Source organism: Ictalurus furcatus, chromosome 7 (genome assembly GCF_023375685.1).
Source record: "Ictalurus furcatus strain D&B chromosome 7, Billie_1.0, whole genome shotgun sequence".
NCBI lineage: Eukaryota > Metazoa > Chordata > Actinopteri > Siluriformes > Ictaluridae > Ictalurus > Ictalurus furcatus.
In genome coordinates this window covers 10,028,136-10,041,194 of record NC_071261.1, presented here as the reverse complement: position 1 = coordinate 10,041,194, position 13,059 = coordinate 10,028,136, and the positions used below count along the sequence as shown (strand labels likewise).

The 13,059-nt window shown below is 37.5% G+C and overlaps 1 protein-coding gene across 1 annotated transcript in view; it reads left to right on the top strand.

Moving 5' to 3' along the window:
* The window catches only part of slc25a36a (solute carrier family 25 member 36a), a 28,489-nt gene extending 22,040 nt beyond the window's left edge, over nucleotides 1–6,449 (top strand). The window contains exons 6-8 of the mRNA XM_053628302.1: nucleotides 2,983–3,049; nucleotides 4,714–5,003; nucleotides 5,194–6,449. Coding sequence (XP_053484277.1) covers nucleotides 2,983–3,049; nucleotides 4,714–5,003; nucleotides 5,194–5,387 — 551 coding nt within the window. The 3' untranslated portion in view covers nucleotides 5,388–6,449. The remainder of the gene's footprint in view (nucleotides 1–2,982; nucleotides 3,050–4,713; nucleotides 5,004–5,193) is intronic.
* The last annotated feature ends 6,610 nt before the right edge of the window (nucleotides 6,450–13,059 follow it).

Here is a 13,059-nt window from a genome sequence, read left to right as displayed (position 1 = left end):
GGGCAATCATAAGGATCTGAGCGACTTTGTGGGCCAAATTGTGATCGCTAGACGATTGGATCAGAGCATCTCCAAAACGGCAGGTCTTAGAGATGCTCCCGGTATGCAGTGGTTAGTACCTACTAAAAGTGGTCCAAGGAAGGACAATCGGTGAACCAACGTTAGGGTCATGGGCACCCAGAGTGCATGGCAAATGGTTTTAATGTTATGGCTGATCAGTATATTTATTTCTCTTTCATTTATGCATTTCCAAGACTGAGTCTACTTTCTTTAGGAGTGACATAGTACCAAATATATGTACCAAGAAGACCTATAGTCTAAGCATGAAGGAGGAGTCTCGTTAGTGCAGCCTTGAGGACCAGTTATTTACAGTGCTTTGCATAAGTACTCACCCCTCTTGAACGTTTCTGCATTTTGGAGTGTTACAAACTAGAACTGAAGTGGACTTATGTCAGGAGTCTACACAAAATATTGAAATTGGGACACACAAATCCCGGCTCGGATAAATTCGGGACAAAGTTCAGGGAGACATCCTGTGCACCATTAAATTCATTAATAAACTTGATACCTCCACCACCAAGTCTGGTCTTTCTTGTTTCCAATTTGTATGCCTGAAATACCCTTAAAATTTATTTCAAACAGAAAGGAAGCTATTTAAGAAAAACCATTTCAGACATCTTTTGAGCTTGCTGTGACTGTGACCCTATTTGGACCAGTTCTAAATTCTTATCGGTTCATCTGCTAGTTAAAATGATAATTCCAAATAAATCCTACAAACATCAAACATTCGTTCTTGAGAATCTTGGACGATCTCAGAATGCGTCCACCACCTGGTGAGTGCCCACCAAAATCAGTGACCCAGGCTAACCGACATTCTGCTACCACCACCATGCTTCACAAAGGGGGATGGTGTTCTCAGGATGATGAGCAGCAGTACCAATTTACTAATTCAGGGGTTTTACAGCAATGAGGGAGAATGTTTGCAAGCTGCAATAACATCTTTTACTGTTGGGCTATTTTGTGTAGATTCATGATATACAGCCCCAATTAAGTTCATTGTCGTTTTAGGTTGTAACTCTACAAAATGTGGAAAAGTTTGCATCTGTACAGTAAGACCCATAACTAACTGGGTGAGGTTTGTTATCTTGATAATCCGACATGTTGCAGACAGGAAACACTACTGAGATTTTAATAATGAAGCTTTTGACAGTAGTCAGTCATACTCATAGGCATATATAGGCTATTTATTTTTTTCCAAAGTGGTTGACAAGGTTAGCATTTGCACCCTCTTACTTGCACTGCTTCACCTCCTTTTATTTTTGTTTTTGTAGCCTTTGTCCCCTGTTTAACTTTATGGCCCACTTAAGGTTACTCTATTGTTATAAGATAAGATAATGGTGATTGTTTTGAACCAGCAGCACCCATTTGACATGTTGTGCCATTCCAGACAAGTTATTTAAAAAGCACTGGTTTAATGATGTCCTTTAAAACTCAAGAGACAACCAATCTGCCTCTTTTTTCTCTCTCTCTCTCTCTCTCTCTCTCTCTCTCTCTCTCTCTCTCTCACTCACAAACTCACTCTTCTTGTATATTCTTTTCACTTCTTCTCTATGTACTTATGAGATTTGGAAAAAAAGGGAAAAGCAGAGGTTTTGGGAATTTTGGGTGGGATGATCAGTCTAGTAGGTCATGTGAGGGCGGGACTTACGGGGTAAGTGCTCCGCTCCCTGCTGCTGCTGCTGCTTGTGACTGTGGTACAGAAAAGCCTGTGTCTATTTTAGGCCTGTACTCTGTGAGCCAGCCTGCTCCAACCTCCCCCCCCATATCTGCAGGCTCCGTCCTGCAGCTGTGAGGAGGAGCTTTGCCCCTCCCCGTGTGAGTACTCGCCAGAGACACACAATCTCTCTCTCACTCTCTCTCTCTCTCTCTCTCTCATCCTCCTTCACGCACTTGCTCTAGGTCTCTTATCCTATCTAGAGCCCCTCTACCCCCTACTCTAAGGTCACCTCTTTTTTTTGTTCTTGGTTCAACTGATGTAAGAATGTTTATTTATTACCAAAGTACTGCAGAGCAGTGCCTCATCTGTCATTGTTTTGACCTCTTTTTATTCTGTGATTACTAGACAATATTTATTCCAGACAAAAAACGGGTTACGTTAATGGTTTACGGCAATGGCATCCAGAAAGTTGCACGTCAAGCCGACTTATTTGCAGATTTTTTTTTTTTTTTTGCACATAATATTAACATTGCCGTGAAGATATTTATTACTAATCTCTTGCACTTGCATCACAAGGCATGATTTTGTACCCCCACCCCCCACACAAACAATGCCATTGTGGAAAGTCTACTTGTGGTGAAGTAATCAATTTAAAACATGTGGCACTACGTCTCTGCGCCCTTCCGGCATGCCATATGGATAGTTATATAACTGCGTTATTATGCTGAAAAGTGCCCTCGCAGATTCAGTTCATTCATCATATAATTTTAATGTGCTCTCTAAACCAATTAAATGGATTTTTTTTATATGAATTGTCTATTGCTTTAACTAAAAGGTTCCATGCTGTGGCCAACTACTCTAAGATGTGTTTGTAGCTTGAATCATTATGTTTAATGTTTTTAAAAAATAATAATTAAAAAACACGTGACATAAGATATGTTACTGTTAATGATACTGCTGCATTCCTGAGTAGTACACACAGTCTTCTCAAATAAATCCTGACTGATATGTGTACCTAACAGTCCCAATTTCAGAAGCCTGATAAGGAAAATGCCTGAACAGCAGGCAATAAAAACAGGCTATAAAACATCTTGCAGAAGTCAACAGTGTTTCTTTGAACTGAAGTTCTTCTTTTTTTCTTTTTTTTTTCTTTTTTTTCTTTGTAAATTTTGTTTTGAAAGGACAGTAGGCCTGCTTCTCTAGCCTTGCCTATGTTGAGCAACAATGTCATTTCTATGGCTGACCCTACCATCCTTTTTCCCCAGGGTTCACAGCGATCACGGCCACCAATCCTATCTGGCTCATAAAGACTCGCCTACAGTTGGATGCCAGGTGAGCGGCTATTGTATGATTAACAGTTATATTTGGGATTGTTACATAACCCATAAAACCCTAAGCCCTACCCCAGTATATGCTATATGAATAGTTTTATAACTTCCTAATAATGCTTTAAACGAAATAATTTGCATTACACATGATAATCATATTCTCCAACTCGAACAATTGGTCCCAAAACCAAAAAACATGTAGCAAAATTATTGAAGTGTGAAATCCTTTCAGCATCAATCACCATGGGGAAAACCAAAGAACTTTTAAAACAAAAGAGACCGATGGGTGTTGTTTACCTGCATAAGTCAGTTAAGTAGATAAAATATCGTTTAATATCACACAGTTGGGGCTATAACTTATTTGGCCTAGAGTTTCTGTCCAGTGTAAAATTTGCTAAGAAGCAGACATGATGCGGATGACAAAATAACAAAGTACTAATAACAAATGACTTGCACAGTTTAGTTCATTCTTGCTGTCATCAAGTTTCAGCGTGTTCAGGCTGGCTTCCTCTGCTTAGGGGTAAATTGAGGGTTGTTCTTTAGAGACCTACATTCACATAACCACAAATTGCTGCAGAAACACCAAATGTGAAATGGCCATCTTGGTCTTTTGAATTTGAAACACACTGAAAGCATGTGGTTTGAAAAAGCACCCATTCAACGACAATGCTTGTGCATTAGTGTCATATGTAAGGAAAAACAGTACAACTATACTTTTTGTTACCATATGTTTCTTTTGGCAAGTCAATTACGACATCAACAAAGGAACTAGTGAAGGAGTTCGAGGCATGCGGTACGTAAAGTTTATACTGTACATCCACCATTAAGAGAGTTTAACATCATCATGGCCTGAAAGCCTGTCATGAAACCCCTACTCTAAGACAGTTTGCAGGTGATCAGCACCTTTTGGAAGAGTGCTTTCTGGTAAAATGACACAAAAATAAAACTATTTGGCCATATTGATCAGCGCTATAAATGGAGGAAAAAGGCTGAGGATTTTAATGTGAAGAACACCATCCCAACTGTGAAGTACAGGGGTGGCTGCATCATGTTTTGGAGGTATTTTGCTGATAAAAGGGATTGGTGCATTTCAGAAAATAGATGCCATCATGAGTATTATAAGGATTAAGAAGGATTATCTAGAAATACCGCAGCAACACCTCAAGGCCGGCCGTCTGGGGAATCGGCCAGAAATTTTAAAACTGGGTCTCCCAGCAGGACAGTGATCCTAAGCGTACCTCCAAAGTTCTAACAGAATGGCTTAAAGACAGCAAAGTAATAGTATTGGAGTGGCAATCACAAACCCTGCCCACAAACTTGACTGAGCGACACCAGTTCTGTCAGGAGGAATGGGCAAAGATTCTGGCGAAGTATCGCAAGAAGCTTGTAGAAGGCTACTCCCAAGTGTTTGATTCCAGTTCCAGATACAAACAAAGTGTGTGTTAACTTTTTTCCTAGTAAATAAAAACTGAAATGAATGTGTCTTAGCTATTATTTTGAAATGACCTCTTAAGGAAAATGAATTAGATACCCTAATTGACTTAACAAAGGAAATGTATGGTAACATGAAATGTGTGGAGTTGGTGTTTTTTCCAACTTGTTACACTTTAAATTCTACAAAAAAAAATTGTATATTGTTATACTTACCAATGACATTTGTCCCCCCAGGAACCGTGGAGAGAGGCGCATGAGTGCATTTGAGTGTGTTAGGCGCGTGTATAAAGCCGATGGACTACGCGGCTTTTACCGTGGCATGTCGGCCTCCTATGCGGGCATTTCTGAGACTGTCATTCATTTCGTCACCTATGAGAGCATCAAGCGGAAGCTCCTCGAATCCAAGGCGAGTGCCAACATGGATGATGAAGACGAATCGGTGAAGGACGCCTCCGACTTCGTCGGCATGATGCTGGCCGCTGCCACCTCCAAAACCTGCGCCACATCCATTGCGTATCCACATGGTAGATTCATGTTTGTTTTCTTCTGCATAGAGTAGCAAAGTAGTGTATATAGTTGTATATTTAGAATATATAATGGGACAGTAACAGACATTCATTTGAATACTACAGGTATACTGTACTAGAGTATATCCATTGCTGGGTAGAGAGCATGAACATCAAAACTGAAACCAGCCTTATTTCTTTTTTGTAGAGGTGGTCCGTACTCGGTTGCGAGAGGAGGGCAGCAAGTACCGTTCGTTCTTCCAGACTCTAAGCATGGTGGTTCGAGAGGAAGGATACAGAGCACTGTATCGAGGCCTCACCACCCACCTTGTCCGCCAGATCCCCAACACAGCCATCATGATGTGCACCTACGAGCTGGTCGTCTACCTGCTCAACGGCTAAAACCGTAGAAGAAGAGAAGAGGAGAAGGTCAAGAGAAAGAGGAGGGCTATGGAGAGTGGACAGTGCAAAGAGAAATTTGTCCCTTTACGAGACCAAAGGAAGCAGAGAGAGAGAGAGAGAGAGAAAGAGAGAGAAAGACAGACAGAGAGGGTAAGGACAAAAGAGCTTTATGGGCCTGACCTCAAGGAGGTGCTGTTGGCACATGGCAGGAATTAGTGCTGGTTTTGAAGCAACAAAAGTGGAAGCTTACTTCAAACCAAGCCAAAAGAGAGATGAGAGAGGTAGGAAAGTAAGGAAAGTTGGCTTGTTTCTCTTCTGAATCTGTAATGTGATGCAGTCCTTACAGGACTGTCAAGAGGGGAATGCTTGAAAATTAGTAAATGTCAACTGAATTCATTCACAATGAGACTTTTTGGCCATTTCTTTCTGAAATTCTGAATGCTTCTTTTATGAAGCTTTATATATATATATATATATATATATATAATATATTTGGGTTGTTTTTTTTGTTTTGTTTTGTTTTGTTTTTTCATTTGCAAAACTTTCAGTGTCATCCTGGCAGCCAGCAACAAAATCAATTTCATATTTGCCAGTGATGTCTCAAACATGAGCAAAGAATTGTTTACTTTCAAACATTTCCCTCTAGAGGTCAGGGTTTCCACAGTGATGATGGCTCCCCACGCACACATGAACGCTTGGCGTTTGATCCACGTGTCGACGCCTAGCAATCAGATCCGTGATCCTTTTTTTGCGTACTTCAAACTGAAGTGTTCTCTGTTCTGTTTGGATTTTTTGAACATCCTTCTTGTCTGAGTGTTTATAATGACCATACCTTTTTTTTCCCCTACTACATGTCTGTTAATACCCACATGACTGGCGATAGAGGACACACTGGCTAGGACTAGAAAATGGCGGTACTTGAATTAAAAAGCTCTCAGTATTTTACCCAGGAAACACAAAATATCAAGGAATTAACTCCTGTCCCACTTAACTCTTTTCCTGTGGTTACACAAAGCTCCAGAAAATTCGTTCCACCCTTCTGCTTCCCCAGACAGTGGCTTTACTGACTTTTATTTATTTATATATATATATATATATATATATATATATATATATATATATATATATATATATATATATATATATATATATAATATAAAATATGCACTTTGTAGCGTTTCCAGGCTACATGATCTTTTATGTTTTCTGTGTTTGGACAGTTTACTATAGAACTTGTATTATAAGACATAGAATTTACTGTATAAGCAAGACAGTGTTTTGTGGCACAGTTCCTTTTGGAGGCTGTTGTACAGATCAGTCTAGTAAACTAGTGAAGGTTTACTAGACTTCTAGTGAAGGACATCCCTGTGTTTGTGTATATAGTATGTATAGAAATATGTATGTATGTATGTATGTATGCATATTAGTTATTCAGTGTTCCTATGGTTATGCAGTAGGTTGTACCAGAAATGAATGAATGAATGTCCTGGGTTCATTTTAGAGTTTGCATTAACACAAGGGATGCATCGATATCGATACTGATAAGGTTCTCATTACCTCATTTAAAAAATAAATAAATACATTTTAAGATATGCTCCGATCCCCATATCTGATACGGCGTGCTATTATGTGACATAGTGTATGTTGCCACACTAGTGACCAAAAATTAATCTGGACATATTTCCTGCTTAATGACTACCATTGAAAGCTAAGCAGACTCTCAGCGAAAATATCAAGCTCACAGTTTGTGTGTGTGTATGTATAAATATATATTATTTACACCCGCACATACACGTATATATTTGTGTAAGACACAATTCAGCATTAGGAGCAGGACAAGGCAGCATCTAACATAAACAGAGCTAAATATGTTCCCTTGATCTCAGTGAGTACAAAAAAATGTGTACTCCTATTTAAAAATAAATTAAAAAAACGATATCGATGCATAACTATTTGTTCAATATCCCCCCACCCCCCCTTTTTTTTAAATTGAGTCTCATTCCCAGTTTGTATCTGTGACTAATGCAACGTTTTGCTACTATTTAATTCACGAAGTATTATGAAGGAGCTCAATGTTTCATTCAGACAACTCCCCCAAGATGAACCTCTTCTTATTTCAAGCCACACTTTCTTTATTATAAGCAGTTTCCTTATAATAAGGACGTTCTGAATAGTCTCCGTCTGCATATGCAATCCTTACGATTGGTCCTATACAAAAATTTTAAAAAATTTTGATTTAAAAAAAAAAAAGTCTTCATTTGTCCTCAGTATTAATAAATCCCAAGAGCCGGTATAAGAACGCCTCTCCCAACATCCTTTGCTGCTAACCAGGCTTATGGTGTATTATATTTAATCCTGAATGACAAATACATGACACATATTTGGCACAAAATGTCACAAGATTAGCATGTGTAATTAAAATTCATGCATGTTTTAATTATGGCATTTTTAATTAAAAAAAAAAAAGATTTTTGATGTAAATAATAGGCCAGTACTATAATATAAAATGACTAATGATCATTAAATAACATTATTATGATCATTAAATAAAAAGTGTTTACGCAGTATTCATAGAAATAACACATGTTTTTGATTGATTAACCGATTAACAATTGATTAACTGAACCATGTACTGCTAAGTGAATTTGCGAAATATTGGCCTTCCAAACAAACTTTGAATGAAATTCATTTACCGCAGACACTTTTTTTGGCAATTCATCTCAAATGCAAAATGTTTTAAAACTGATTCCGTACACCGCATTTACATTTTAAGGTTTGTATCGTAATTCAGATGTTAGTAAATAAAAAATAATAATAATAATAAAAAAAGTAGTTTTCTTGCATCTTCACATTGGGTCAACACTAACAATGAACTGGTCACATATCGTTTTTTGATGTTTTTCTTTTTGTGTGTGTGGAAAAAATGTGACCTTTGCTGGTTGTGTAATATCATACCTCCTTTTTTTGTACAAGAATGAGTAAATAAATAAATAAATTTTTTTTAAAAAAAGCACATAAATGAATCCAGTGGTGTGTCTGTCGTATTCTGTGTCTACTGAAGGTTGAAAGAGTTGCGCGGTTTTACAAAAAATTACATAAATCAAGCTTTTAGGTTAAAGTTACATTTGAAGGTGAGGACTAAACACATGGAAATTCATGCCAAAATGTCTACAAAAACATTATATTTCAATCATACAAATTCTTGTAATCAATAAGTAAAATCATATTAAAAACATGCCAGGGAATGCCTCTATAGGAAAACAATCATTGATGGCTTAGTGAGATGCCTGAAGGCAACACTGAAGTTGATGTTACATGTCCCAAAGTGTGTCATTCCACTTATACCACAGCAATTTTAGAGCAATTTTTATTTATTAAAGAAAAACATACTTTTTATCCATTCAATGTTGCGGAACACAAACCCAAAACAAGATAACGTAATAACCTCCGTCTTGAAGAGGTTTCCGTGGCAGAAAACTTACTGAACGTTCTGACACTGGAGACTCCTTCCATGTATAATTAAGGGAAATAAGTCTTCAGGCACTTTTGTTTTTATTTAATATACTTCTAGTGTATATATCCACTTCAAATTTACACACACAATCCCTTTTGATTTTGTTTCGCACCTCCGGGGTTGGGGGTTCGCATCCCACCTCCGCTCTGTGTGCGTAGAGTTTGCATGTTCTCCCACATGTGCTTCGGGGGTTACCTCCCCCAGTCCAAAGACGTGTTGTAGGCTGATTGGCATTCCCAAATTGTCCGTAGTGTGTGAATGGGTGCACGATTGTGCCCTGTGATTGGTTGGCCCCCAACTAGGATAGGCTCCAAGCTCCCTGCGATCCTGAGTAGGACAGAAAATGAATGGATAGATGGATGTTCTTGGTGTCATTATAAATGATGTTACCATTAATTGGGAAGATTTCACACAACAAGTAGCAATCACAGTGGAGGTGAAAGAGCTTCCTAAACTTTTCAAGCATGGTCGAATGGGAAAAGCTACAGAGCCATAGCAAACACCATAAACATCCCTGTCAGTACAATAGGTTCGATAATATACAGGTGGAAAACCATAACTAATCATCCCTGGACAGGCATGCCTGATGACGATAAAGTCCAGAAAGAATTTAGACATTTCAGAACTCGTGGAACAAAAGACTAAACTAAAATAGAACACTTCAGCAATACTTCTGGAAAATTTTTTTGGAAGAACTCCAACAAACGAGGGCAATCTTCAATTCTACCAACCTGCCATGATGCATAATGGTGTTGATTTTTTCTGCAGCCTATTGTGTTGAATTACTGTCCTTCCACAATAATTAGGGAATACACTTTCTTCATCAACATACACCACCAATGGATCCAGGTTCAACATTATCTTCTAGGACACATACTGTATATGTCTGTCCTAAAAATCCATGCTGCAATTACCTTTGCATTAGCTGTAAGTTTCTTGCAGTGTAATATATCAGTGGAGCAGGTTGCTGACGGAGATGTATGAAGAAGGCTTTAGTGGCAGTAGAGTAATGGAAACTGCAGTCCTTTGCCAGGCTGAACTGCCTATACGGAATCTGTTAAGCTGTAATTTACTGCTCTGAACCTCATCCAGTTGGGGTAATCCACCTACTTTGCAGAGCTTTATACTTTGAATATTCTGCAGGGTGGACATATCAGGCTGGGTTTTTTTTATTTATCAGTAGTTCAACAACCTTTCACAAAAACAAACATTGTTTTGGTATGCGGTTTTGTTTCAGCGTAACATGCCAGCACAGTAATTAGTGTTAAATGATGACAATTTTTTCAGAATCAAGAACATACACACATAGTTCACCATATACTATTGTATTAAATAATACCACAGCACTGTGGAATGCTTGATTCTGATTGGCCAGAAGATGTTGATAACTTTCCTACAGTAGTTCCATCTGCAAGGTGCATTTGAATGCGTGATCATTTTCTATATTTCTATAACAGTTTACTATAGAAGTCTTGTATGGTGGGCACTCAATATACAGTAAAAACGTGTGTAATCATTGACGTGGTCATGTTTTCCGTAAAGGGTTGTTAATTCAGCTTTTAAAGGAGGAGTCTCCAGTGTCAGCATTTGTACCAGTCAGAGGTTAAGCTTTTACTAAGTTTTGAACACGGGAAAGACTTTGCAGTTTAAGTAATATAAGCATGTTTGTTTTGTTTTGTTTGTCTTATTAGCTATGTTAGTTATTTTTCTAGGCAACTAAAACATGGGACAAGGCATTGCTACATACATTTATGATTTATGATACGCTGTACTAACACTCATTCTATTAAATCCACTCTTTAAGCATGATATGTTTAATGGAACAGAGCAAGTGACTGAAAGGAACAGCTTAACATCTCTTAATCAGCAAAAGTAATAGAGCTATTAAACCAGACAGAAGAGGGAATTGGTTGTTTTGCAACAGAGCAAAACCCATTACAGGAGTCGAATTATGCAGCACTGTTATCTGCAGAGTAGGACTTGACTGATGGACGGCACCCGGCTATGGAAGACATAATAAAAATACTAATGAAAGCCTGTTTTTGATCCGCTGTAACAGTAACTGGCAAGAGAAGCAGCTGTTCAAACATGATGACAACTCAATAAAAGATGCATATCCTGTGAGAGAGCAAAGGGTTTTAGTGCATAGGAAAGTTTCTCATACTTTAATGAAGGTGAGTGTGTGATGCATATACTGTATGAAATGTAAAGAATATATATAGGATTTAATATTGTATCTCAGTTATAGCCTATTCCAACCTTGAAATATCGGTTCAAGACTGTAAAAACTGTACAATATTATGAGGCCATTATATGAGGCCAATATTAAGCACAAACATGACACATTGTTTAGCTCAAGGACTGAATTTCTTATGGATAAAGTTATGAACAAATTTAAAGTGAGCTATAAACATAGCAGATAAGTACAGGGTTAGCTTATATTTCAAACTGTTGGTATATTTTCATTACAGGAGAGTGCATTGAATTAGGCAAAACCTTGGCATTATTTGAATAATTTGACAAACTTAAATTAAAAGCATAAAAAATAGCATACATCCCATACAGACATAATCTGACATGGGTAAGTTTATAGTATGATTTAATATCTCATGGCTGTGCAGGCAAGTAACTGTCAGAACATGAAATTGAAAAAAATAAAATGCAAAATAACAGTGTGTACGGCGTCAAGTGCTATTTTACACACTGCTGAATAATGATGGTGGAAGCCATGTGATTAAATCAAACCAAATTTGCAGTGATTAATGTGATAATTACAACGGTAACTATTCATACAGCAGTATATTGGAAATAAATGTCATTATATTAGTCTTTTTTTCATTGTTTCTTGCTTATATGTTACCATGTATTACAAATGACAGCAAATGAAAAATAACATGATTTTCATCATGGCCTGTTCTATCCCCAATTTTTTAAGGATTAAAAAACTCAAGCAAAAACTCAAGCAAGTGCTTGAGTTGAAAGGCATTTTTGAAATTTTCCAATTTCAAATGTTTTTCCTCGAGAAAAATCTCACATCGGAGGCATGAAGTACAGTACACGCAGATCATTTTAATAAGCTGAATAGGGAGCCCAGAAAATCAACTAGATGTACTACTATGACAAAAATAACAGTGGAATTAAATAAATAAAGAAAGAAAGAAAGAAAGAAAGAAAGAAAGAAAGTTCACCCTTGTACTCAAAATTTATTTGACAATAGCAGTGGTGCAATCAAATCAACAAGAAACAAAAACACAAATAAATTTCGTCAGTTAAGTTCAATAAACAATTAACATCATGAAATTCATCACACAATGAATTATAGATGTTATAAATGAATTATAGATCTTATAAATTCAACATATTAGCAGTTCCACAAATTAAGAACACTGAAATGCTGTAAATAATTCATCAAAAGTTAAACCTGAACAAACACAATCTCAAATAACAGTATACAAAGCACAGACACAAAAATAGCGAACTTACAAAGTCATACACACAACAACTCCATGAAAAAGCTTTCAAAGAGAAGAGAAAAGGAATGTTTACCTCAACTGCTTGCTGTACCCCCCCCCAAACGTAGGTGGCTAATCAATGATTCACTGCAGCTGTGGAGACCTAGGTCCTCCCCCAAACAGACTACTTCATCTGAGTCAGTAAGAATTCTCAACATTTAAGGTTGCAGAAACCTGCTCTTAGTTTTCAAATGTGTTGAGAATATTTTTAACCTTTTCGACTACAGTGATGTTAATTTTGTGAAAATGTTTTATCTCTGTTAGAAAATGTTACAAACAAACCATGTTTTGTATTATCTGTCTTGTTATAGGGTGCATCCCAACAGCCTGTTCCATGCTACCTTGATTCCTCGTTCCTATATCCTTCAGGCCGTGACCCAAACATCGATCGAAGTCCAGCATCGTTAAGGAAGTCCCAGTTCTTACAATGCAATGGGGTTCTTCTTTAGCAGTGGATTGTTTCTTTATGTTGCTATAGTGTTTGGGGGACACACATACTCAGTATACTCAAGATAATGCTACAAATGGTTGTTAATTTTGGATATGCTGACACCACTGTTGTTCTCCAGTCAACACTTAAGCCTACAGTTATTGTGATCTTGTAAGAAATCATATAATTTGGATGTTCTATCTTCATTCCCTTCTA